This window comes from Anser anser (genome assembly GCF_964211835.1).
Source record: "Anser anser genome assembly, chromosome: 28".
NCBI lineage: Eukaryota > Metazoa > Chordata > Aves > Anseriformes > Anatidae > Anser > Anser anser.
The window spans coordinates 3,748,074-3,772,585 of record NC_139749.1 but is presented as its reverse complement, the minus strand read 5'-3'; the positions used below and the strand labels follow the sequence as shown (position 1 = coordinate 3,772,585).

The following is a 24,512-nucleotide window of genomic DNA, read 5'->3' as shown; positions in this document are numbered from 1 at the left end:
CCCCCACGCGTCCCTGTCCCCACTGTCTCACCTCCACCCCCCCCAGGTGCAGGTCGGGGTGGAGCTGGAGGCCAACACGCGGCTGCAGGACACCACCTTCGCCTTCGGCTACCAGCTCAACTTGCCGCAGGCCAACGTCGTCTTCAGAGGTGAGCGAGGGGCCGCGCCTGTCCCTGTCCCTTGCCGTGTCCCCAGCCGCTCACTCCTGTCCCCCCCCTCCATCCCCGCAGGGCTCCTGGACAGCAACTGGAGCGTCGGGGGGGTGCTGGAGAAGAAGCTGCCCCCGCTGCCCGTCACCCTGGCTCTGGGCGCCTTCCTCAACCACTGGAAGAACCGCTTCCACTGCGGCTTCAGCGTCATCGTGGGCTGAGGGGCGCCGCCTGCCCCCCGTCCTGCTCAGGGAGCCACCGTGCCGCAGGGGGACCGGCCGTCGCCCGCACCCCGGGGGGCCGGGGCCGGGGTCCCCCGCCGCCGGGGGACGGCGCGCGGCGGCGCTGGGGAAGCCTTTGGGCTGAGGAGTGGTGGCTGGCGGCGCCGGCGGCCTCGGTCCCGCACCAGCACCGCTCTGCCTCAGTTTCCCCCCCCCCCGGCTGTGCAGGGAGGCGCTCCGGGGCCTCGGGGACGTGGCGGGGGGCTGGAAGCACCCGGCGGTGCCCGCGCGTACGCACCCACGGAGCCTGGAAAAATAAAAAGAGCTTTACTCTGCCCTGGAAAGCGCGGAGGTGGCCGGAGAGCCCCGGGGCTGCGGGAGGGACGGGGAGCGGCGTGCCCGGCGGCGCGGGCTCTAGCTGATGATCTCGGAGAGCAGCGGCGTCATGGAGGAGAGGTCCTGGATGTGCAGGATCTGCCGCGTGTTCTCCACCTTGAGCGTCTGCAGCTCCGTCAGCAGCAGCAGCAGCTTGGCGTAGAGGAACCTGGGGTGGGGGGGAAGCGCCCGGTGGCCGTCCCCGTGCTGCGGGGACCGCGTCCCACCGGGGACCGCGTGCCACCGGGGACCGTGCCACACCGGGCACCTACCTGCCCTCGGGCATGGGGTGCTGGTGGTCGATGTAGCTCTTGAGCGTGAGGGCCACCTTCTCCTGCAGCTGGTCGATGAAGTCCCGCTGGGCGACGCTGGCGTGGTCTGGGGACGGGGGTGGCCGTCAGCGGGGCCGAGGGGACGTGTCGTGTCTCCCCGCCCCCAGACACCACGTCCCCGGCGCTCCCCACCTGGCGAGAAGAGCAGCATGGCCTGCAGCAGGACGTACTCGGCCTCGTGCAGCCGCAGCTTCCTCAGGCTGATGTGGAACTTGAGCAGCGGCTCCAGGTAGATCTGCTGGAAGCCGGCTGGGGAGAGCAGGGCGGTGACGGGGGAGCGGGGACGGGGACGGGGATGGGGACAGGGATGGGGACAGGGACAGGGACGTCCCCCGTTGCCCCGCCGCCGCCGCCGTGCCGCTCACCCAGGGCCCGTCCTGGATGGTGTAGCAGTGCTGCCCGCACTCCCAGGCGTTGGTCTCCGCGTTGAACACGGTGTTGAACTGGATCTGGCAGATCCCCAGCGTGGCCCCTTTGAGCAGCGAGATCTGGTCGTCGATGGGCAAACCCCTGCGGCCGGAGAAGGCGGCGGTGGCGGCGGGACGGCACCGCCGGGGTGGGGTCGGGGGGGACACACACCCGCCTAGCAACCCCCCCGGACCTGAAAGCTGGGATCTCCTTGGCGAACTTGATGACCTGCTGGATCATGAAGGTGCTGAGGTCGGCGAAGTGCGGCAGCATGGAGAAGACGTCGGGCAGCACGTCCTCGTCCAGGCACTCGAGCTGCGGCGACGGCGCCGCCGAGGGGACGCTCGGCCCCGACGGGCTCGGGGAGCGCGGGCTGGGGATGTAGAGGCGCACGGCGGGCTGGGGAGGCATTCGTGGGGGGGGGGGGGTCAGCACCGTGCCGGGACCACCCCCCCTTTTGGCCACCAGCGTCTCCCAGCGTCCCGGCTCACCCGGTAGTGGGCAAACTGGGAGAAGCTGGAGTCGAAGGTGCGCTGGTGCGCCGCGATGAGGATGCCGATGAGCTCCTGCTGCTCCGCCGTCAGCTCCCTGGGCTGCTCCCGCGCCAGCCGCCGCTGCCGCCGCAGCGCCCGCCGCCGCCCCAAGGCCTCCTCCGACATGATCACTGCCACCCCGCGGGGACGTCAGCCCCGGGGATGTCACCGGGCGCCGTCCCCGAGCAGGGCTCCGGGCGGTCCCCGGCAGGCTCCTGTCCCCTGGGGCTGGCTCCTGCCCTGCCGCCCCACCCAGGCTGCTCCTCCTTGTCCCACCTGGGTCCTCCCAACGTCCTTCGTCCCAACTGGGTCCCCTCGTTGTCCCTTCTGCTCCGGTGCCCTCCCTTTTCCCCCGATCCCCTTCTCCCCCGCGTCCTCCCACCCAGCTCCTCGCCGTCCCCTCCGCTCCCCAGTCCCCCCCTTGGTGTCCCCTCTCGTCCCCGTGTCCCCACACCGAGGTCACCCCACCTCTTGTCCCCCTCCATCCCCTTCGCCCCGCCGTCCCCAAGGCCACCAGGGCGGCCGCACTCACTGTCCTTCCGCATGCCCACGTCGAGGCACTTCTGGAGGCGGCACGCCTGGCACTGCCGCCGCTTGGCCTTGGTGACCGGGCAGCTCCGGGCGAAGGGACAGGTGAAGTGGACGCCCTTGTTGATGGACCGCCTTGGGGGGACAGGGGACACGGGGACAGGGCTGTCACTGTGTCCCCAGGGGGGCAGGCAGGGCCGCCACCTCGTGCTCGGGAGCCCCCTGCAGGGGCCACCTCTCCCTCGGGTCACTGTCACTGCCGTGTCCTGGAGAAGCCGGGTGGCTCGAGCACGGGGCGGGAGCATCCGTCCCCTCCTGTCCCCTCCTGTCCCATCTGTCCCTTTGTGCCCTGACCTGTCCCATACTCTCCCCTCCTGCCCTGACCCAATGTCTTGCCCTGTCCCACCTCGTGCCACCCTGTCCCCGTCCTGTCCTGCCCCGCTGTCCCATCCTGTCCCGCCCCACCTCGTGCCATCCTGTCCCTTCCTAGCCAGACTTGTCCCATATTCTCCATCCCCCTCCTGCCCTGTCCCGTTGTCCCATCCTGTCCCGTCCCACCTTGTGCCACCCTGTCCCCATCCTGCCCTGCCCCGTTGTCCCACCCTGTCCTGTCCCATGCCCCCCCCGCGGTGGCACCACCTGAAGAAGCCCTTGCAGCCCTCGCAGGTCATGACATGGAAGTGGTAGCCGGTGGCGCGGTCCCCGCACACGGCGCACACCTTCTCCTCCTCAGGCTCCGTGTCCTCCCTCTCGGTGGCCTGGGGACCCCGCTGCGTGCCGGGGCTGCTCTCCGGGTCCGAGGGGCTCGACACGGACATGGCCGGGGGCGCGGGACGGCGCCACCGAGGGACGGCGCCGAGGCCGAGGGGACCGCGGCGGGGACGGAGCCTGCGGGACGGGAGAGTGGCACTCGTGCAGCCCCCGGCAGTGCTGCCCTGGCGCTCATCCCCTCCGTGTCCCCTGGGAGCCACCGTGTCCCCATGCTGCACCGCCCCGCTGCTGCAGCTTCCCCGTCCGGCGCCGCCAAACCGCCCCCGGCACGGCTGCCGGTGCCCGCCGGTACCTGGGACCCGGTGCCCGGTGTGGCCGGTGGCCGAGGTGGCCGGTGGCCGGTGTCCTGTGGCCGCCACCGTGCACGAGGGGGCTGCCCGATCCCCGCCGGGGCCCCGTGGAGTTTGAACCTTGAACTTGAGCGAGGCTGCGGCAGGCGGGGACGGGCGGCAAGCGGGGGACAGGCGGGGACTGGTGGCACGTGAGGGACAGGCGGGGACTGGTGGCATGTGGGGACACGGGTGGGGACAGGTGGCTCGTGGGGACCGGCAGCACTGGGGACAGGCAGGGGACAAGCATGGGGACGAGCAGGCATGGGGACAGGTATGGGGACAGGCTGGCACGGAGGGGACAGGGAGGGGACAAGCATGGGGACAGGCTGGCATGGGGACAGGGAGGGGACAAACGTGGGGACAAACGTGGGGACAGGCTGGTGTGGGGACAGGCAGGGGACAAGCATGGGGATGAGCAGGCATGGGGACAGGCTGGCATGGGGACAAGCAGGGGACAATCCTGGGGACAAACCTGGGGACAGGCTGGCACGGAGGGGACAATCAGAGGACAAGCACGGGGACAAGAAGGGGACAACCGCTGGGACAACCATGGGGACGGGGACGCAGGCAGGGAGCACCCATGGGTGCCGGGGGTGGCGCTCGCAGCGGGTGGCCGTGCTGCCACCGGTGACCCCGCGGAAGGGTCCCCAGCACGGGGAGGGGGGGTGGCAGCGGTGTCCCCGTCCCTGTCACCCCCGGGGTGCCACCACCCCCGGTGCCGCAGCCCCCCCGGTGCCCCCAGCCCGGTGTCCCCACGGGGCGTCGAGGCACGGGGGGGGGGGGGCGGGAGGGGGACACGGACACGCGGGGGGGTGGGGCCGTGGGAGCCCGCCCCCGAGCCCCCATTGGCTGCCCGGGGCTGTCACTCAGCCGCGCCCCCATAAGAGCGGCGGCGGAGGGGGGGGGGGGGCCGCACACCGGGAGCGGCGGCGGCGGAGCGGAGATGAGCGAGGTGAGGCACCGGGACCGGGACCGGGACCGGGACCGGGACCGGGACCGGGACCGGGACCGGGACCGGGACCTGCAGCGGATCCCCGGTGCCCATCCCCGGTGCCAGCCGCGGAGGACGGAGAACAAAAGCTGGGGGGGGGGGGGAAGGGGGAGGGAAGGAGGGAAGGAATCCCCCCCTTCTCAGCAAGGGGACGGAGCGGGGGGGGCACCCCGGGGGTCCCGGTCCTGGTGTCACCCCCGTGGTTCCGGTCCCGGTGTCACCCCCGGCTGCCCCCCCCCTCTCTCCGCAGCGCAGCCCCGATGAGTCCCCGAGCTCGGCGGAGGCCCCCGGCGGGCAGGAGAGAGGTGAGCCCCCCCCTTCCCCCCCCCCCCGAGGTGCTGGGGGCACCCTGTGCGCCCTTTTGGGGGGGGCCCTGTCACCCGTGTCACCGCTGTCACCCCCCCCGCGACACCCCGGGGTGTTGCTGCGTGCCTGCCCCCGTCCCTGGGGTTTGTGTCCCCAGCACACGGGGGGGGGGCGAGGGGGGGGACACGGCTGTTTTTGGGGACAGCCCTATGGGGAGGGTTGGGGTGCACCCCAGGGTGCCCCCCCAGGGTTGTGGGGTGCCCCCCGTACCAGGTGGGCGTGCTGGGGGGGGTGGTTTGGGGTGTCCTGTGCAGCAAGGGGGGGGGGCTGTGGGGTGCACCCTGGGTGCTGGGGTGAATCGGGGCGGGGGGGAGACGGGGCTGTGACCGGAGCAGCCCCCCCTTGCCCCCACCCCAGCCAAAGCCGCTGACCCCAAGAAAGCGGAGGAGGAGGAGGAGGAGGAGATCGGCATCGACCTGAGCGCGCCCGAGACGGAGAGAGCCGCGCTCGCCATCCAGGGGAAATTCCGCCGCTTCCAGAAGAGGAAGAAGGAGTCGGGACCCTGAGGGGCTACGGGGGGGTGGGGGGGGGCCGGGACCCCCTGCCCGTTTCGGGCACCCGCTCGTGCACGCGGGCACGGCCCCGTCCTGCCCTGCGCCGGGGCTGCCCCGTCCTCAGCGAGCGGCGCTGGAGGGGGGGGGGGGGGCTCAGCCCTTCCCCACCCCTCGCCCGCCCCGGAGCTGTGGGGTCAATGTGGGGGGGGGGACACGGGGGGTGTCCCGTGTCCCCCCGGTGCGGAGGTGGCCCTTGTGCAAGGGGATGGCGTGGAAATCCCCCTTTTTCCCCGGGGCAGCCCCAGTTTCCCCAGTCCGTGGTGGTGCTGGCTGCTGGGATGTGCTGGGACGGTGCCCCCTGAGCGAGGGACCCCCCGAGGGACCCCGCCCCGTCCCCTCCTGGGGGGTGGCAGGGACAGTGCGTGGGGGGGGGGACGGGGGGGACGGGTCCTGTTGAAGGCCACCATGGGGAAACCTGGGGCTCCCCGGCACACGGGTGCTCCCTGTCCTTGCACTGTCCCCCCCCCGTGCTCTGTCACCGCGTCACCGTCCCCTGTCCCGTCTGTCCCCCCCCCTGGCACCAGGGGAGGGGGCTCGGAGCATGTGTAACGAATAAAGCAGCGGGAGAAGAGGAACGGGGCTGGTGCGTGGTCTGTGGGGGGGGGGGAGTGGGGACGTCCCCCCTGCCTTGGGGGGGCAGGTGCCCGTTTTGGGGGGGAGCCCCCTAAAAAAGCCCCCCCCCCCCTCTTAGCCACCCATTTCCCAGGGCTGTCCCCGCCTTGGGGACGTGCCCGTGGAGTTCGCCAGGCAGGGTCTGGAAGGTGCCCCCAGGACGCGGGGGGGGCTCCTTGGTGGGGCTTAAAATCCTTCCCAAGCCCCCTGGGGTGGGGGGGGGGGGGGGGATTTCTGCGGTCCCGGTCCCTGTCCCTTTGGTTCCCGGTCCCCGGTGCCGCGGGGTGGCCTGGGGACAGCGGGCCGGTGCGGGCGGAGGAGCAGAAATAGCTCTGGAAAGAAAAATAAGGCCGGTGGCCAAGCGAAGGGGATGCCCCATGGGGCTGGGGGCCGGCCCCGTCGCTCGGCCCCCGCTCGCTCTGCAGACTTTATTAGGGCAAAGCCAATTATAGACCCGGTGGGGGGGGGGGGGGGGCTGGCTCTTCGGGCTGGGGGGGGTCGGATCCGGGCACGGGGCAGCCGCAGCCCCCGGCACTGTGCCCAAGCGTGGGGCTCCAGCGGGGAGCCGGCCCCGAGCCCCCCCCAGCAGCGGGGCACGCAGGGGACAACGACAGGACGATGACAATCCCTGCCGGGTCACCCACAGACAGGGAGGGAGACCCCCCCACAGCGACCCCCACCCCCCCCACAGCGACCCCCCCCACCCCACAGCGACCCCCCCCCATCCCCCAGCCATCCCTGGGGGCTCTGTGCCCAAGTTCGGCCGCTTCGTTAGGGCTGAGCTTTAATTAAGGCAACCACGACGGGCAGATGGGGCCGGGCACGATGGGCGGGTGCCCTTGGGGACAGGCCCCCCCCCAGCCGATGGTGGAGGGGGGGAGGACACCCATGGGTGCCATGGCCTCGTGCTTGGGGAAACTGAGGCACGGCGGCGGCGGGGCCCCTTGGGAGCTGGGGGGGGGGGCTCCGCGCGATGAGTTCGTGAGTGCTCAGCCCCCCCCCCCAACAACACCCCTGCCCCCCCCCACCCCCAACGACCCCCCCACCCCCCCGACCTCGAGGTGACGCCGGGCTCCAGGAGGTGTGAGTTTTATTAACGGCGCCGTGGGGACGGGGACGGGGACGGGGCATAGAAAAACCCAACGGGGCGACGGGCGCCGGCGGCTCCTCCGGCCCGGCTGCGGCCTCTCCTCCTCCCCGAGGCTTTGGCCGGCGCGGGGGGGCCGGGGGTTACGGGGCGGGAGGGTTAATGGGGTGCGGGATGGAGGGGACGGGGCGGGGGCCACCCCACGACGTCATTTGGGCTCGGTCGCGGGGAGAGACGAGAAAACGGCCAGAAAAGGGGCAACGGCGGGGACGGAGAAACCCTCCCGGGGGCTGGTTTTTTTTTGGGGGGGGGAGGGGGTGGCACGGCCCCGCGGGGACCCCGCAGGTCCCCGAGGAGGTTGGGGGGGGGGGACCGAGCCAGCCCAGGCGGGGACCCAAAAATTCGGTGATTCGAAGAGAAAAAAAAAATTACATCGGAGCCCGGGGCCGGGCGGGGGCAGCGGTTGCGCAGAGGAAGGTGCCGACGGAGGGGGCTTTGGGGTGCAGGGGGGCCGCGGGGGCGTCCCCGAGGCCGGGGGACCCGGGGCGAGGACCACACCCCGCTCCTCGCCGGGTCCCCGGCCCCGTCGGGCGTCACTTCTCCGAGTTCGGCTTGAGGATGTTCCGCAGGGCGCTGGCGAGGCTGCCCTTGCTCGGGGAGCGGGCGGCGGACGGCGAGCGGGCGGCCTCGGGGGCCTCCCCCCGCAGCTCCATCTCGATGGTCATCACCACTTTCGGGGCGCGGGGGGCCCCGGCGTCACCCCCCGCCGCCGCCGCCGCCGCCGCCGCCGCCGCGGCACCTTCCCTGCCCGCTAACCGCTATTTCTTGTCCTTGCGGGAGTCGCCCGGGGCTCCCTTGGCTTTCTTCTCGCTCGCCGCCTTCGTGCTGCGGCTGTGGTCCAGCATGGCGTAGAGGACGGGTGCCTGCAGGGAGGGGGCGGCGTCAGCATCGCCCCCTTTCCCCCCCACCACCCCCAAAAAGCAGGAGGTGGAAATCCCTAAATCCCTGCCCCACGTTTAACCCCCCCCCTCCCTCCCCGGGGTGCTCACCTGGCGGCCGCGCTTGGACGCGTCCTTGGCCGATCGCTGCAGCTTCCCCTTCTCCATGGCACTAAAACGGGGTTGGGAAGGGAAAAAGGCAGCTCCCAGAGGTCAGCAGCCCCCACACAGCCCCCAGCCCGTGACACGGCCCCGTTTCGGGGCGGTTTTGCCCCGAATCGTTGTCGTGCCTCACCTAAGCCGTCGCTGCAGGACCGCCTGCCTCCGGAGCCAGCAGTAGCGCACGAGGTAGACGAGGGCCACCACCAGGAGCACCAGCAGCAGGGCCCCGCCGATGATGGAGCCCAGCACGACGCCGTACCGGGTGGGCACTGCGGGGGGGGGCACCGGGACCCCGTCACCCCACGGGGACGGCGGGGACGGGGACGGGGGGACACGGGCACGTTGGGCGCACCGTACCTTTCTCGAGGACGTAGAGCGTGACCTGGGAGGACTTGCCCACGATGTCGGGCGGGTTCTTGACGTCGCAGGTGAAGGTGCCGTTGTCGGTGTAGTCCAGGTTGTGGATGACGATGGAGCCGTCCTTGCGGCGGGGGTTGCCCACCCACTCCATGCGCTCCTTGAAGGTGCCCACGTCATCGATGTAGGGCTGCCCCTTGGCGTAGTGAAATATCTGGTGGCGGAGAAAAGAGGGGGTGGGGGGGACACACACACACACAGGGGGTCGTGGGAGCTCTGGGCGCAGCAGGGCCCCCCCCCTCGAGACCCGTCCCGGAGCGGGCGCTTACGGAGATGCTGTCGCGGGAGCCCTCGGCCTGGAAGTGCCAGGTGATGGAGATGTCCTCGGAGATCCACTCGCTGGACCAGAAGCTGCACGAGAGGGTGACGTGGGAGCCGACGGTGCCGTACACCTCCCGCGGCGTGTACACGTGGATGGCCGACGTGGGAGCCAGCCCTGCCGGGGGGCACAGAGCCCTCAGCCCCCCGCGGGGACACCGGCACGGCGCCGCTGCCCGTCCCCAGGGCAGGGGGGGGAAGCCGGTGGCCGCTCCGCGCCCCCGCGCCGGCCCCGCGCCAAGTCCCCGGCTGCCACCAAAGGGCTTTTGTTGGCCGCGGAGAATGCACAAGGGTTGGCGGGGGACAGCGGCGCTTTGTGGGGGGCACCGGGGGGTGCCGGGCCCCCTCTGCCTGTGCCCAGCTCTCGTCCCCGTAGAGGTGACCGAGGCGGCGACGGCGACTGGGGGACAGCGGCACCCCGACGGACGCGGCCACCGGTGCTGGGGCTGTCCTCACAGCGCGGTGACGGTGACCGGGGCACGGCGGCACCCCCACGGCCACGGCCACCGGTGACACCCCCGGGAGCACGGCCAGCACCGGTCCCCGGAGCACCGGTCCCCAGGAGCGGCCGTGTCCCCCCCCCCCCCCGCGCGTCCCCGCTTACCCAGCACGGCGAGGAGCCCGGCGAGGACGAGGAGGCTCCGGCTGTCCCCGGCACCTTGCGACATGGTGGCGGCTGCTGTCACCGGCCGGCTCCGAGCCGCATGGAGGGCTGGCGGGGCGCGGGGCCGGAGGGTGCCGGGCGGGTGGGTGCCGAGGTTTAAGAGCGAGCGGCGTCGAACGGCACCGCCGGCGGCCCAATGGGCGCCGGGCAGCCGGGGCGGCGGGGTGCGGGACGCCCCGGGGGGGACACAGGGGACATTTTGTTCGGCGTTGGGCGAGGAGGGGAAGGCACGCGGCGGGCGGGGAGCCGGGCACACTGCGGCCTTTGTGCCGCCGCATTCTCGCCCCGTGGCGGAGGCGGCCGGGCAGGAATGCGGCCGGGGACGGAGGGGACGCACGGACGGGCAGCACGGGGACGGACGCACGGACGAGCTTGTTGGGGGTCTGGGGGGGGGTGTGTGGGGACAGGGACAGGGGCTGTGCCCCCTCCTGTGTCCCACCTGTGTCCCACCTGTGTCCCCTCCTGTCCCATGGCCATGGTGGCTCCAGGCCTCCCAATCCCCCCGGGATGGGCAGCGTGGGGACAGACACACGGACGGGCTTTTTGGGGGTGCAGGGACCAGGATGTGGGGAAGGCACTGGGGGGTCGTGTCCCCTCCTGTGTCCCCTCCTGTGTCCCCTCCTGTCCCGTGGCCATGGTGGCTCCAGGCCTCCCGGTCCCCACGGGGCGGGCGGCGTGGGGACAGACACACGGACGGGCTTTTTGGGGGTGCAGGGACCGGGGTGTGGGGATGGCGCCGGGGGCCGTGTCCCGTGTCCCACCCCTGTGTCCCCTTCTGTGTCCCCCCCGTGTCCCCCCCGTCCCACAGCCATGTCTGACTGCGCCTCCCGGTCCCCGCAGGACAGACAGCTCGGGGACAGACACACAGATGAGCTTTTTGGGGGTGCAGGGACCAGGGTGTGGGGACGGCGCTGGTGGCCGTGTCCCCTCCTGTGTCCCACCCATGTCCCCCCCCGCCGTGTCCCCTCCTGCCCCCCCCCCCCCCGGCTGGCTCCGGGCCTCCCGGTCCCCACGGGACGGGCAGCGTGGGGACAGACGCACGGACGGGCTGTAGGGGGGTTTGAGGACCGGGATGTGGGGGTGGCGCTGGGGGCTGTGCCCCCTCCTGTGTCCCCCCCCGTGTCCCCATGTCCCCCTCTGGGTCCCCGTATCCCCTCCCCGTGTCCCTCCGTTCCCTCCTGTGTGTCCCCATGTCCCCCCCCGTGTCCCCATGTCCCCTCCTGCATCCCTGTGTCCCCCCCTTGTGTCTTCCCCCCCGTGTCCCCCCCCATGTCCCCCCCCGTGTCCCCATGTCCCCCCCCGTGTCCCTGTGTCCCCCCCGTGTCCCCCCCCGTGTCCCCATGTCCCCCCCCGTGTCCCCATGTCCCCTCCTGCATCCCCCTGTCCCCCCCTTGTGTCTTCCCCCCGTGTCCCCCCCCATGTCCCCTCCTGTGTCCCCATGCCCCCCCCGTGTCCCTGTGTCCCCCCCGTGTCCCCCCCGTGTCCCCTCTTGTGTCCCCCCCCCGCCTTGTGTCCCCCCCGTCCCTCCCCGCCCCCCAGCCGCCGCTGGCCCCGTGCCCCCCCGGGACACCCCCACCGCTCCCCCCCCCTTCTATCGGGGCTGCATTTTGGGGCGAGAACAGCGCTTTGCGGGACTTTCGGTGCCCTGCGGGGCGGCGGGGCCGGGCCCAGCCCCGGTCACACCGTGGGGGGGGGGGGGGAACCGGGGAGGGGGGGGGGGCACCGGGGAGGGGGCGGAAGTGCGTCACGGCCGCTTCCGCTTTGCGGACGCTTCAAGATGGCGGCGCTGGCGTTGAGGTGACTCCCGCCCCCCAGGGCCCCCCCCTCCCCCCGGTATCGTCCCGGTGCCCCCGTGCCCGACCCCGGCGGCTCCCCCAGCCCCTCCCCGTGCCCGGTGAGGGCGGCCCCGGGCCTGGTCCCAGCCCGGTGCGGGCGGGGGCCGAGAGGCGCCACGGGGGGGGTGCCTGGGGGGGTGGGGAGGCCCCCGGGGACGTGGTCACGGAGCCCCGGGAGCGCTTGGACGCCCCTCGGGGGGGGGCGGGGTTGGTTTTGGGGTCCCCGCCCGACTCCGGACGCTCCCCGAGCCTCTGCCCCCCCCCCCCCCCCCCCCGCCGGGGGTGTCCCCGCTGTGGGGCCGCTGCCGGGGGGGGGGTTGAGGCGGCTCCGGGGGTCCCGGGGGGAGCCCGAGGGCTCGGGCAGCGGCAAAGCGGCCGCAGAGCCGCGGGCACCGGGCGCCGGCTCCGCGCCCCCCGCACCTGCCGGTACCGGGGCGGCGGCAGCCCTGCGGCGGCGCGGGAGGGGGTGGCGGGGCGTCACCGGGACCGGCGGGAGGAGGCGGGTTCGGGGTGGGAAGCGGTGGGGAAACGGGGCACGGGTCTGGCTCCCTTCAGCCTCGGGGCAGGCAGCGGGGGGCTGGGGTTTGCCTGGCCGGGACGAGCCCGAATATCGGGGGAATCGGTAAAATTAAGGCCGTTGTCGCCGCAGGGAAAGGGCAGCGCTGACCCCGTTCCGCGCCGCAGCAGCTCGGGGCAGGCCCCGCGTCCTCACGGAGCCATCACACGCGGCTTCGGTGGCCCCCGGCAGGAATAACCCCAAACATCCCCCGGGACCACCCCTGCGGGGCCGGGCCGTCGCCCGTTCGCCTTCACTCCGCGAAAGTTTTATTCCTGCCGCCTCCCCGCCGCCGGTTACGGACGTTTGGCTCTTTGGTGTCAGCGTCGAAGCTGGGTTTCGGGGGTTTCGTCCCCTTAACGCGGCCTCTTTGTGGCCGTCGGGCTTTCGTGGGAAGCTTTTTGGGGCGGTTTGCTGAAAATCAGAGCTCCGCGGCGCGATCGCAGCGCGGGCTCGGCACGTGAGACGAAGGCGGGTCTCTGCTTTGAAGCCCTCCCCTCCTGCCCGCTTCTGCCCGGCGGATGAAGGAAGCGTCTTCGATCACCTCCCGTCTGCCGCCTCCGTGGCAAAAGCCGAGCGGTTTTTACAGAGCCGTCGCGCCGGGTAAATGCCGACGGCCTCCGCTGCTGCGACGCGGGGCCGCTGCTCCTCGAGAGCCGGCCCCGGCGCCTCCTGAAGTTGGGCTCCCGAGGGAGAAAACCCTCGAATTATTGGGTCCCCGGCAGCTCCCATTGTCCCCGAGCTGCCACCTGCGTCCTGCGCTTGAGGGCTCGGGTTTTTTTTTAGGGAAAACCGCGCCTGCCGGTGATCTGGAAGGAAACGGCCGGGAGCTGGAGCCGATGCCGCAGCTCAGAGCGGGATAAAAAACAGAGGGGACGGGGCCCAGGGGTGCCGCGACCTCGATTAGGGAGCTGCGGGGCCGCGTTTCGCAGGCGGTGTTCATTGCGCTGAAGTGAGCGGCGATGCTTTGAGTCTTAAAAAGAAAAAAAAAGTATTAAAATTGTGCCGAGAGGACGGGGAGCTCGTGCCGGGGGATCGGGCTGTGAAGAGGCGCAGGCGTGCTGCGTTCCGCCCGGTTCTGAGCGCTCTGGTCCGGGGCCTGAGCTCCCTCCTCCAGCACCGCTGGTGCTGAGCAGCTCCCGAGGAGCTGAAGGAGGCTGGGCCTCCGGAAAGGAGGACGCGGAGGGTGTGAGAGGCGCGTCAATAATTAATAGCCTGCGGGCACAGATTAATTATTCACCTCCTCTCCCCTGCCTGGGTGCGGGGGGGGGGGCTCGGGGCTGCTCCCCTCCGGGCCTGGCCGAGCTGCAAGCACCGGGCGGGGAGGTGGCGATGGGGTTTTGGGGAGAAACAGCCCCGTCTGCTACGGGTCCGCGCCCCGCCTGCCCCGGGGAGCGGCCGGGAGGGCTCCCGGAGCTTTCTGAGGCTTTTTGAGGCTTTTTTGTGTTGTTTCCAGGGGTCTCGTGGGGGGGAAGGGGGGCTGGGTGGAGGCTGCGAGCCGCTTCCCCCCCCCTGCAGCTCAGCCGAGTTTTCAGGGAGGGCTTTGAGGAGCTCGAGGCCGTGCCCAGAAAGGTTTTGGGTGGGGAAGCGGCGGGGGGCCGTAGCGAGGCTGTTTTTTGCAACAGAAACTCGTGGGATTTGGCTTTTTCCCACGGTAGCTGAGCGCAGATGGTGGAAATTTGGAACGGAATAGCCCCGCAGCCGGCGGCGCTCGGCAGGCAGCAGCCGCGGCGAGACGAGCGCAAGCTGCAGTGCCGTCCCGCAGAGCTGCGGGGCCTCGAGCCCTGCCTCCGGAGGCGAGGGAGGGTTTGGAAGGGAAACATCCCCGGGGATCGTTAACGCCGGATCTCAGAGCCGCTTCGTAACGGCGGCCGGGAGCTGACCCCCGGATGTTTGCCCAGCCGTGCTCTCAGGACAGCCGAAGAGCGGCAGAGCTTCGTTAACCTGCCGCCGCTAACGAAGCGCCGGGAGACGCTGCTGCAGGCGCCTGGGTGTTTGAGGAGGTTAATTAATTAACGAATGCCCCCGCCAGGCGCTGCCCCCCGCCTCGTTCCCACCGGGGAGCGCAGCGCTGCCTCTTGACGCCCTGTCCTCGCTCGGAGCGCCGCGAGCGGCCGCCGGAGGTTCCAGCCCACGGCTGCAAGCGCTCGAGCAGCGCCGGGCCGGGGCTCCCGCTCCTCGGGGCGCCATGAAATCCCTTTTCCACCTCCCGGCCACAGCGCTGGCGTGGCCGAAACGCTGCGTGGGGCGGGCTGGGACCTCCCCGCAGCCAGACGAGGGGCGATGTCACCCTTCCGGGCGCGGGGACGGCGGTGGCCTCGAGCAGCCCTTCCCGTGGAGCCCCGCAGGTGGGTTTCCAGGGACTGCGCCCGCCCTGCTGATCGCTGGAGGGAGAGCGAGCGCTGGGCTGCCTTGGCGCGGCCCTGAGCTCAGGGCGCAGTTCAGCCTGTCCTACAAACGAGAGGCTAATTACCCTGAGGCTAATTACAGGGCGTCGTAAAGAACGAACCCGCGGGCAGGGTCTGGAGGCTCGAGGTGAGAGCGCGGAGGTTTAGGAACAGCCCAGACCTCGCACCTTGGGGCCGATTTTAAGGCACAAACCCCCAAAGCGGCGAATTCCCTCCCCGGCGTTGCATCGGCGCTCACGAACCTTCTCCACCTCTCTTGCAGGTGCGTCGGGCGGCGCTGCCTGCTGGCTCGGCTCGGCCCCGGCTTCCCCGTGCGACAGTGAGTGCGAGGGTTTGGGGGGGGGTGACGGGATTTAATTCTGCCCCGAGGGATCGTGGCCGAGGCGGGGGGGGGGGGGGGCACGCGTGCTTTCCATCCCGTTAGTGACTGCCCCATCCCCGCCGTGCGGCTGGCCGGGCACTTAGTGCATCACGCCGTCAGCGCGCGGCCTATTTAGGGGATAAATAAAGGGCGGGGGTCCCTCGGCGGGGCCGCTGCCGCCCCCTGGCCGCTCTGCGTCACCCCGCTGGCAGCCTGGCACCTGGAGGATGGGGGGCCGGGAGCCGCAAATCCTCCCCGTGCTGTCGGGCTTAGGGAGGAGCGGCGATTTGCTGCTAAATTGGGCTCTAAGCGTAATTGCTGCGTAATCTCAGGCGCATTAAAGGACGACGAGCTCGTCGTTTGGTGCAGCGTGCGATCAGTGGGGCAGCGTGGAGCAGGGCCGCGCGTTATCGGCGTTGGGGAACGCGCTGATAGCCCGCGCCCCGGCCTGGGCGTGCTGCTCCGCTGCCAGCCTGGGCTCCGCACAGAGCCGAGCTTTGCGGCCTGCCCCTTACTGGTCTTAATTAGCGGTTAATAAATTGCTGGCGGAGACCCTCCCGTGTCCGTGCACGGCTGGAGCCCCCCCCTGCCCCGCCGTCCGGTCCCCCCCTCACCGCCTGTCCCCTCTTCTCTTCGCAGCGTCGTCCCGATGGCGACGACGGCCAAGGAGGAGATGGCTCGCTTCTGGGAGAAGAACACCAAGTCCAGCCGTCCCCTGTCCCCTCACGTCACCATCTACAAGTAAGGGCCCCTCGGCCACGCGCGGGGACGCCCCTGGGCCCTGAGTTTTGGGGGCAGCCCCGGCCCCTGCGTGCATTTCCCCCGGCGCTTCGGGCGCAGGTCGGGGCGACCGTCTGTGAACGCTATGAACAGCACGAGCTGGGGGGGCAGCGCGCCCCCAGTACCCCACGGGGTTGTTAAAACTCAAGTTTTTTTCACATGGGGCACTGAGGACGGGTGCCCCCCGCCTCGCAGAGCCGTGCCTCTCCCTCACCGGGGGGAGGACGGCTTTTTTGGGGGCCGCTTCTGTCACTTTTCCACGTTCCCTCACTTAGCTCCGGGTCTGGGTGCCCAGCCCCTGCCCCCGTGTCCCTAAAGCCCTTCGCAGCCTCCCGTTCCGCCCCCTTGGAGCTCTCTTGGAGCCCTTCCCCAGGCCGTGCCCGCGCCGTGGGCCATTCCCAAGCTGCCTCTGCAAATTCCCCCGGCTCTCCCCTCTCGGATTCCTCGAATAGCTCCGAGCGCAGGCCCGGCCGCGCCGAGCTCTCTCTAGGAACAGGCGGGGCCCTGCCTTCTCCCCGCTCCTGCTGCCCCCCTCCTCGTGCCGCGTTTTGCTGACGAGCCCGGTTTGTTTTGCAGGTGGTCGCTGCCCATGGCGATGTCCATCACGCACCGCGGCACCGGCGTCGCGCTCAGCTTAGGTGCGTTGCGTCTCCGACCTGCTCGCGGCGCGCGGGGCCGGCTCCCTCCGGGCGGCTCGGAGACGTGCCTGCGGGTTTCTCCCCCTCGCCTCCGGTTGCGGCGCTGGCTTCCAGCAGCGGGGTTTTCTCCCCGCTTATCCGTGCCCACATCTCCTCGCGCCGCGCTGGCTCCAGCCCTGCAAAGGAATCGATGCTCCCTGCGGTTTAAAAGCCCCTCAGAGCCCTCGCGGCGCTGTGGCCTGGGTGCCCCCGTCCCTAATCCTCCTTCCAGACCTCCCCCAGCCCGCAAAAGCTGCTCCAGATCTCAGCCCCTCTCTTCAGCGCCTGTTTTTTTCTTTTTTTTTCCCCCCCTCCATCCGAGGGAAGGGCTGGCAGCCCGGCAGAGCTTTGGGGATTTTCCCTGGCACTGTCGGAGTCTCGCAGCTTGCCGGGAGTGGCCGCTGCCTTCCCGGGGATCCTGCTGGAGGAGAAGGTGGCGCTGCCATCCAAGCTGCTAAAACCCCCTCCAGCGATCTGGATTCCTGACCGCGACCGGCTGCTTCGTTTCCATCCCGGCAGCGGGAAGGAGCTGCCGAGGGGGGAGGAGCTGGGTCGGCTTCCGCGGGAGAGCAGCGAGCGAAGGGGGCTCCGAGGAGGCGCGCGGGGCCGAGGCCTCACCTCCTTCGCCCGAAAAGCGCAGCCGGGCGGAAGCGAGAGGGGGGCAGCGAGGGCGGGGAGGTCGGGCCTCCCAAAACTGGCACCCGTGCGCACCCCCAAAGCCTCCGTGCGCAGCGCAGGGCTCGGGGTTTTATCACCGGGAGCTGGGGACGTGCCTGGCCCCGTGGCACAAGGTCCCTGGCAGCAGCCCGAGCTGGCGGGGCCGCTGCTGCCCTTTCGGGTGCCGCATAAAGGGGCCGTTTGTCAGCCTCCGCCGGGGCGGGAGGCCATCGCTTTCTGCGCCGATGGAGCGCGGAGGAGAATCGCTTTCTGCCGAGGAGGGGGAAGCGCTCATCTGCTCTCCGCCGAGGGCTGTAATTACGGGAGCCTCTGCCTTCCTGCGCTCCTCGGGGGCTGGCACAAAGGCTGTTGAGCAGACGAGCGGCTGAGGAGGGGGGGAAGCAGCCGGTTGCCTCGCGCCGGCCTCAGCCCAGGCGCCCGAGCGCTGCAATCAGGCGCTGTCGAGCTCGCGACGTGGCTGGCGGCTCGCTGCGGTCGCTCCCGTTCTTTTGGCAGCGCCGTCTGGAGAAAGCCCTCCCGGCCTGGAGATGGGGACCCGAGGGCGTTGCTGCAGGGCTGCGTCCTCGCGGTTCCCACCTCGCTCGCCCCTTTCACCTTGACTTTGGGCTGGTGTCGCTGCCGTTGCCCGAGCTCCTGCCGGGCGCTGACGCAGCCCTGCTGCAGGACCCACCCTCGGGGCGTTGCTGCCCCCGCCTGGAGCCCTCGGCACCCCGGGGTGCGTTGGCATGGCACGGCTGCCACCAGGCAGGAGAGGCCTTCTCCCTCCTTCCTCTGCTGACGCTTTCGGTTCAGGCCCTGTCCCCAAGCCAGGGACACAGAGGTGGCCCCGTGTGTGACCAGCAGGAGCGTCCCTTGCTGTGCGGGGTTTGTGGCCGGGCGGACAGATTTGGCTGGAGCTGCTCTCAAGTGTGGGGAAAAAAAACGGGCGTGGAGCTGCTCCCAAGCACAGCTCCTGAGCCCGGGGCTCCTCTTCTGGGGCCTCGGGCTTCCACCAAGGGTGCTGCCGCGTGCCCGGGTCTTTGGGGACAGCGCGGGGCCGCTGCCGCCGGCCTCACCCGCGGGTTTTGTCTCCTGCAGGCGTCTCCCTCTTCAGCCTGGCTGCCCTGCTGCTCCCGGAGCAGTTTCCCCACTACCTGGCCACGGTGAAGTCGCTCAGCCTGGGCCCCGCTCTCATCTACTCCGCTAAGTTCGCCCTGGCTTTCCCCCTCTCCTACCACACCTGGAATGGGATCCGGCACCTGGTGAGTGGGCTCCCGGTGCGCCCAGGGGAGCGAGGGGGGGGGAAGCTGCTGCTGCTGCGGGAGCTCCGGGTGTGCGGTCTGGGAAGGTGCCCTTGGAAACGAGAATTAATCACCTCTGAGCTATTCTGGGGTACGTTTAAGTCGCAAAGAGCAGCGCCACGCTGACGCTTCACGGGGCGGCGCAGCCAGCTGCAGCATCCCCTGCTCCGCGGGGCCGTGCGGGCAGAAGTGCCCCCCCCCTTTGCTCATTTCCCCCCCCCCCCCCGCTCCTAAATGACGCTGAGCTGTTTAACAAGCCCGGAAGACGCAGCGCAGAGGGCTGGCGACAGAAAGTAACCCGTGGTGTCTGCCCCGGGCTGCAGCGGAACAGGCGGCTCTGCTCAGCCGAGCTTCCTGTGTTTGACGAAGGAGGGGGAGCCGGAGAGCTGAGGGTTCCTTGCTGGGACGAGTACCAGACGTGCTGCTTTTTGGAGCTGATTTTGTTTTTCCTGCAGCTCCAGCTAGCTTTGATTTTAGGGCAGCAAATCGCAAAAGCAGCCGGCCCGGAGCGTGACGCGATCCTCCTGCTGCGGGCGGCGGCGGCGGCGGCACGTGCGGAGGCGCGGGCTCGCGCCGCGGGTGCTGACGGCGCCGGAGCTGCTTGGTGCCGCTCGTGTCCTGCACCCAGCAGCAGCCGTCGCGAGGCGCTCGCGGCAGCTCCCGGCCGGGCTGCCGGGGTGCTGCGGGAGGAGCCGCTGCCGCTGGCGCTCGGTACCCGCTCTGCGAGCGCTCGGAGGTGTTGGTGGGCAAACGGAGCGGTCGTAAGCGGCTCCGTGCTCCGAGCATCGTGAGCTGAACGCGTGCTGGAGTCTCTGACCGCGCATATAAATTAGGCTGCCGATTAAATCGTTGGGAGAACGAACCCGGCGGCGCTAGCCCCCCAGCCGAGCTCGGCAGCGCGGCACAGCGACGGTGCGAAGGGAATAAACGGGGAGCGGGTTCGGGCTGGGGGCTCCGCGGCTGTGCTCGGCCACCCGGCTTGCGCTGCCCGAAATCAGGTGGGAGATGGGAACCTGTCCGCGGCACCCAGGGGTGCAGCAGCTGCTGCTTCTGAACCTGGCGCGCTGCGGCCGCGGGGGATTAGGGAGAGCTCCCCGGGGCAGCTTTGCTGCTGGGGGGGGGGTTGGGGGGGGGGATCAGCTTCCTCCGGCACAGCCCGGAGCCCCCTGCCCGTTTCCTTGCAGTGACAGATGCTCGTCCCTGTTTGTAGCCCGTAATCTAGAGGCAGGTTTTTGGGGTGGTTTTGCTAGTTTTTACCGGGGCAGCGCCTCTCCCCCTGCGCCTGGCACAGCCCCGCGAGGCCCCGTCCGTGTCCCCGCGTGCTAACTCCGCTGTCTCTTCTCTCCCCGCAGGCGTGGGACCTGGGGAAGGGCTTCAAGCTCAGCCAGGTGCAGCAGTCCGGGGTGCTGGTCCTGGTCTTGACCCTGCTCTCCTCGGCGGGGCTTGCGGCCCTGTGAAGGCTCCTCCCGGTCGACGGCCTCCCGGTTTTTGGAAGATTTGTTCCGTCCTGGCCCACCTGGGGATGCACGAGGAGAGGGAGGCGGGGGGGGGGGACACACTCCCGAGTAACTAGAAGCCTTTGGGGGAGACGAATCTCGCGGATGATCAGAGTTGCTTTTCCTTAGCCCAGACGAAGCGCTGCGCCCAGCTGGCTGCCTCGTTGCGGCGGGGGGGGGCGTGGGGGGTCTCGTGCTTGCGGCGTCGCACTCCTGCGAGCTGCCGGACTTAACCCGAGCAAAGTCCAGGGCGTTTCTTTGCTCTGCCCTGTCCCCGAGCTTGGGACAATGCTGGATCTGTGTCCCCGCGGCTCCGAGTGGGCTCGGGGAGGCCGGCAGCACGCGTGTAGGCTCGGCGCAGGACAACCGTGCGCATTGAGGGCAGCCTGTGCCAGGGGAGGGAGAGCGGGCGCAGCTGCCAACGCCGGCACCCGCGCGGGGAAGGGGACATCTGGGCTGCCCGCGTGCCACCGCGGTGCTCAAATCCCGACTCCTCGCCATTGAAATTGTTCTAATTCAGCCAGGTTTGGGGGCTCCGCAGCCCCTGCCACGTCCGGGTTTTCCCGTTGGGAAGCTGCTCTGTCAGCGGCGTGCCCGGGAGGGCCGTGGCTCTCCCGCCGCGTGTTGCCAGCGGCTGCCGGCTCAGCGCTTCTTTGTCGCCCACCTTTGCAATAAAGCAGCCTCGATCCTTCACACGTCTTCGGGCTCGGCTCTTAACCGGGGAGGCAGACAAGAAGGGGGGAGCGGTTTGCTGTGAGGTTAAGGGACTCGCGGCTTCCCAGAGAGGCTGGGATGGAAAAACAAGCTCTTGGCTGGGTTTGTGGAGCCAGGTGGAGCGCCTGAACTTTGGAGTTTGGCTGGGGGGTTGCTGTGCGGAGCGCTGCCAGCCCAGCACAAAGGCATTTCCTACCTGGGGCCGTGTTTGTTTGGGACACCCGCGCCCGGAGCGCGGCTTTTTTGCTGCAGTCCGCCCAAGTTTTGAGGTTCGCTTTGCAAAGGGGACGGCGCAGAGAGGAGCGCTGCCTCGCTTCTCCGGCCCAGCGAGGGTCTCGGCCTCCTTCCCGCGCACGGCATCCGGCCAGACGCCGGCTTTACGGGGAACAGCTGCTCCCTGCGGGCTTGCCGGGGGGGGGGGAAGCTGCCCTGATGAAGAAGCAGCCGGAGCTGCTGCCTTCACCTCCAGCCCCTTCCCTCCCGCTCGGCCCCTCGCCCGCCTGGCGGAGCCGAGCAGCCTTTAATTAGCAGGAGGCACCCGAGGACCAGATGAGAGAAACCTCGCTGCTGTCGGCGCGGCGGAGGGAGGGGGGCGTGCTGCCGAATCCCTTTCAGTGCAGCTCCGTGCCCCAGCAGGAGCAATTTTCTGGGTGAAAACGGCTGTATTTTAGCTTCAGACCGATTACTCCCCGCAGTTGCTGGAGCGGCTTTTATTGGGAAGCCTCTTCTGCTGGCTAACGAGCTGTTCCGTCAGGCGTGCCAGCTGCTAACCAGGTTCAGCCTTCGCCGTGCCTCCGGGCCGCGCTGTGCAGGCTTTATTTCCCTCCTGCCAGCGGTGCGGGATCCGTCCCCGCTGCCCCCTCCCCGTTCCCTGCTGGTGGGCAGCGAATGAAACCTGACGGTAACGGGGTTTGTGGTGCTGAGCGCCGGGGGCTGCGGGTGAAACGCCAGGGAACGGGACGCCAATAACAGGGATGAGCAGGGACACGGCACGGGGAGGGCGCGGCCCCCCCGAAACCAAACAGCGGGAGTTTGATGGTGTTTTTTTTTTTTTAAACCTCTATTTTTCCAATTGCTGTCAAAACACAACCGGCTCGGCACCGGCCTCGCTCGGTGCTCTGTGAAGCGCTCTCCTGCCCCCCCCCGGGTGCTTTTTGGATCTCTGCTGGGAACGGGCTCGCGGGAGCTGCGGGAGAGGGGCCGAGGAGAGCCCAGACGGCTCAAAGCCCCCGGTGCGGCGATGCCCGTCCCTTTCCCTGCGGCCCAGCCTCCCTCACAGTGGCTGAGGCCGGGATTTGGGGTGCGGTTACACCCCCGAGATCCCCCAGGCCGGGCTGCGGGGAGCTCAGGACCCCGGCCGGGCTCCCTGCCCCCTGCTCGTCCTCGCCGCGAGGCTGGCACGAAGCCGGTGGCTCCGGCGACGCGTCCCGCTCCGCGCGGACGTCCGCGAGGCCGGGCTTACGGCAGAGCGGCATCGCGGCCTCGCTGCCGGGCTGCTCCTCCAGCGGCGATTTGGGAGAGGGCTGAGCACCCTGGGGATCCTCGCCGGACCCCCGGCCGGTCCTCGAAGGCTCCTTGGAGGCGCCTGCGTCCGACCAAGGCTCTTGGGGCTGCGCGAGGGGGGGTTTGCGTTACACCCTGCTCGCAAAGACGGGGATGTGGGGTGGCGGAGAGGGGTGGGGGGCTCAGAGGGGATCGAGGTGCTGCGGCTGCTGGAAAAGGGGGCTCCGGGAGCAGCTCAGCATCAGCCCCGGTGCTCTGAGGTTTTCTCCGGGCTGGGAGCTCCTCCTGCCGGCACCGCCACGGCCCCAGGCGCCCGGCCAGCAGCGGGAGCACGAGCCAGGCTTCGGGGGGACGCGGGGAGCCCCGTGCCCGGGGGAGACGGTGGCACCGGGTGGGGAGGTGGGGGGGGACCTGCCTGCAGCATCCCGCGGGAGGAGAGGGGTCCCCCCCGCACCGTCCCCCCGCAGCTCCAGCTCTGCGCCCGCCTCCCCTTCCCACCCTGACTGCACAAAACGCCCCCAAAATCCTCTCCCAGCCCCCCGAAGCGAGGGGTCCCGGTGTGTGTCACCCTGGGGACCAGGCCCCCGCTGCTGAGGGGCACCCACCTTGCCGGTGACCTCGGCCCGGAGGCCGTTGCAGGCTCCGGTGAGGGCGGCGGAGGCGCGGAGCCAGCCGGTGAGGCGGGTGGCGGCGGCGGCCGAGCGTGCCGTGAGGTTCAGCTTGGCGGGGGGAATCCTCGGCGGCATGTCCCACGTCCCCAAAAACGTGCCCCAGGGGGAGGCCTGGAAGGAGAAACGGGGGGGGGGACGGGATGGGGCCCGGGGGGGGGGGTGCCGGGTGCTGTGCCCGGGGAGGGGGGGCCGGGGGCTGCGGCACTCACCTGGGAGCGGGGCACGGAGGGGAGCAGGTGGCCGCGGTCATCGGCCAGGATCTGCGTGGGGCCGTCCCGCGGCGAGGGGCGCTGGGGGGAGCAGGCGGGGGGGTCTGGGGGGTCGGGAACTGGGGGGGGCTCTGGGGGGGTCGGGAATTGGGGGGGCTCTGGGGGGGTCGGGAATTGGGGGGGGGTTGGGGGGGCGGCTGGGTTTGGGGAGGGGGAAAGGGGGAACTGGGGACACCAGGAGGGGCCATGGGGGGGGGGGGGGCTCCGTTGGCCGGGTTTGGGGGAGGGGGAGTGGGGGGGGGGTAGGGGGTGGGGGTCCCCCGTTACCTGCCGGCCCGGCTGCGGCACCTCCCAGTTCTGCAGGCGGGGAGCGCTGAAGGCGTCCTCGTACTGCGGGGGGAGCGGGGCCGCTGAGAGACCGGCCCCGTTACCCCCCCGTTACCCCCCCCTTTACCCCCCGTTACCCCCCTGTTACCCTCCATTACCCCCCGTTATCCCTCTTTACCCACCGTTTACTCCCCGTTACCCCCCCTTTACCCCACGTTACCCCCCCGTTACACCCCGTTACACCCCCGTTACACCCTGTTACCCCCCCTTTACCCCCGTTACCCCTCCCGTTACCCCCTTTACCCCCGTTTACCCCCCGTTTTACCCCCCATTACCCCCCGTTACCCCCCACTACCCCTCCTTTACCCCCTGTTACTCCCCCTTTACCCCCCCGTTACCCCCTATTACCCCCCTTTACCCCCCTTTACCCCCCGTGACCCCCCAATCCCCCCCTTTTACCCCCGCCCCCCCCCACCTGCCCCGCCCCGTAGCGGGCCGCCATGCTCCGCGTCCGCCGTCTCCTAGCAACCGCCACCACGTGACCCCCCTCCGGGCCGCGCGCTCCCCCTGGCGGCCGCGGCGAAGGGGGCGTGGCCAAGACCGAAGGGGGCGTGGTCAGGACGGAATGGGCGGGGCCAACGCGGGAGGGGCGGGGCCATGGGTGCTGGCGCCATGGGAGCCCCTCGGGGAGCTCAGGGCTGGGTCTTGGGGACCTTGGGGGGGTGTAAATGGCCGGGGGGGCTGCGCCATGCCCAGCCGGGCCGGGCTGTGCCAGGCGGTGCTGTGCCGTGCTGTGCCATGCCGTGCCATTTGGTGCTGTGCCATGCCATGGCGTGCCATGCCGTGCTGTGCCATGCCATGCCATTTGGTGCTGTGCCATGCCATGGCATGCCATGCCGTGCTGTGCCATGCCATGCCATTTGGTGCTGTGCCATGCCATGCCATGCCATTTGGTGCCGTGCCATGCCATGCCATTTGGTGCTGTACCGTGCTGTGCCATGCCATGCCATTTGGTGCTGGGCCATGCTGTGTCATGTTGTGCCATGCCATGCCGTGCCATGCCATTTGATGCTGTGCCATGCCATGCCATGCTGTGCCATGCCATGCCGTGCCATATGGTGCTGTGCCATGCCATGCTGTGCCATGCCATGCCATTTGGTGCTGTGCCATGCCATGCCATGCCATTTGGTGCCGTGCCATGCCGTGCCATTTGGTGCTGTACCATGCTGTGCCATGCCATGCCATTTGGTGCTGTGCCA

At 70.4% G+C, this 24,512-nt stretch overlaps 6 protein-coding genes across 6 annotated transcripts in view; 3 read left to right on the top strand and 3 right to left on the bottom strand.

The window, feature by feature from the left end:
• The window catches only part of TOMM40L (translocase of outer mitochondrial membrane 40 like), a 2,616-nt gene extending 1,911 nt beyond the window's left edge, over positions 1–705 (top strand). Inside the window, 3 exon segments of the mRNA XM_083813803.1 lie at positions 41–44; positions 46–149; positions 231–705. Of these exon segments, the coding sequence (XP_083669929.1) occupies positions 41–44; positions 46–149; positions 231–370 (248 nt within the window). The 3' untranslated portion in view covers positions 371–705.
• On the bottom strand, positions 677–3,919 carry NR1I3 (nuclear receptor subfamily 1 group I member 3). The gene is given in 10 exon segments (XM_083813258.1): positions 677–914; positions 1,018–1,123; positions 1,210–1,326; positions 1,443–1,448; positions 1,451–1,587; positions 1,679–1,884; positions 1,977–2,149; positions 2,551–2,681; positions 3,186–3,434; positions 3,610–3,919. Coding segments are annotated over 10 exon segments (1,542 nt in total). The 5' UTR covers positions 3,897–3,919; the 3' UTR covers positions 677–784.
• Positions 3,920–4,518: 599 nt separating this feature from the next.
• On the top strand, positions 4,519–6,132 carry PCP4L1 (Purkinje cell protein 4 like 1). The gene is made up of 3 exons (XM_083813259.1): positions 4,519–4,601; positions 4,891–4,945; positions 5,364–6,132. The coding sequence occupies exons 1-3, from the start codon at positions 4,593–4,595 to the stop codon at positions 5,510–5,512; spliced, it is 213 nt and encodes a 70-aa protein (XP_083669385.1). The 5' UTR covers positions 4,519–4,592; the 3' UTR covers positions 5,513–6,132.
• A 1,578-nt stretch (positions 6,133–7,710) lies between these two features.
• Positions 7,711–10,062, bottom strand: MPZ (myelin protein zero). Its single transcript, XM_083813612.1, is given in 7 exon segments — positions 7,711–8,077; positions 8,081–8,182; positions 8,309–8,369; positions 8,493–8,628; positions 8,717–8,930; positions 9,046–9,212; positions 9,699–10,062. Coding segments are annotated over 7 exon segments (969 nt in total). The 5' UTR covers positions 9,763–10,062; the 3' UTR covers positions 7,711–7,852.
• A 1,418-nt stretch (positions 10,063–11,480) lies between these two features.
• SDHC (succinate dehydrogenase complex subunit C) lies at positions 11,481–20,522 on the top strand. Its single transcript, XM_083813252.1, has 6 exons — positions 11,481–11,555; positions 14,820–14,876; positions 15,558–15,659; positions 16,275–16,336; positions 18,131–18,294; positions 19,686–20,522. The coding sequence occupies exons 1-6, from the start codon at positions 11,536–11,538 to the stop codon at positions 19,788–19,790; spliced, it is 510 nt and encodes a 169-aa protein (XP_083669378.1). The 5' UTR covers positions 11,481–11,535; the 3' UTR covers positions 19,791–20,522.
• Positions 20,256–24,104, bottom strand: CFAP126 (cilia and flagella associated protein 126). Its single transcript, XM_083813251.1, has 5 exons — positions 23,729–24,104; positions 23,254–23,316; positions 22,927–23,007; positions 22,652–22,828; positions 20,256–22,153 (listed from the first exon to the last, which is right to left on the bottom strand). Exons 1-5 carry the CDS (start codon positions 23,753–23,755, stop codon positions 21,764–21,766), a joined length of 738 nt encoding a protein of 245 aa, XP_083669377.1. The 5' UTR covers positions 23,756–24,104; the 3' UTR covers positions 20,256–21,763.
• Positions 24,105–24,512: the final 408 nt, after the last annotated feature.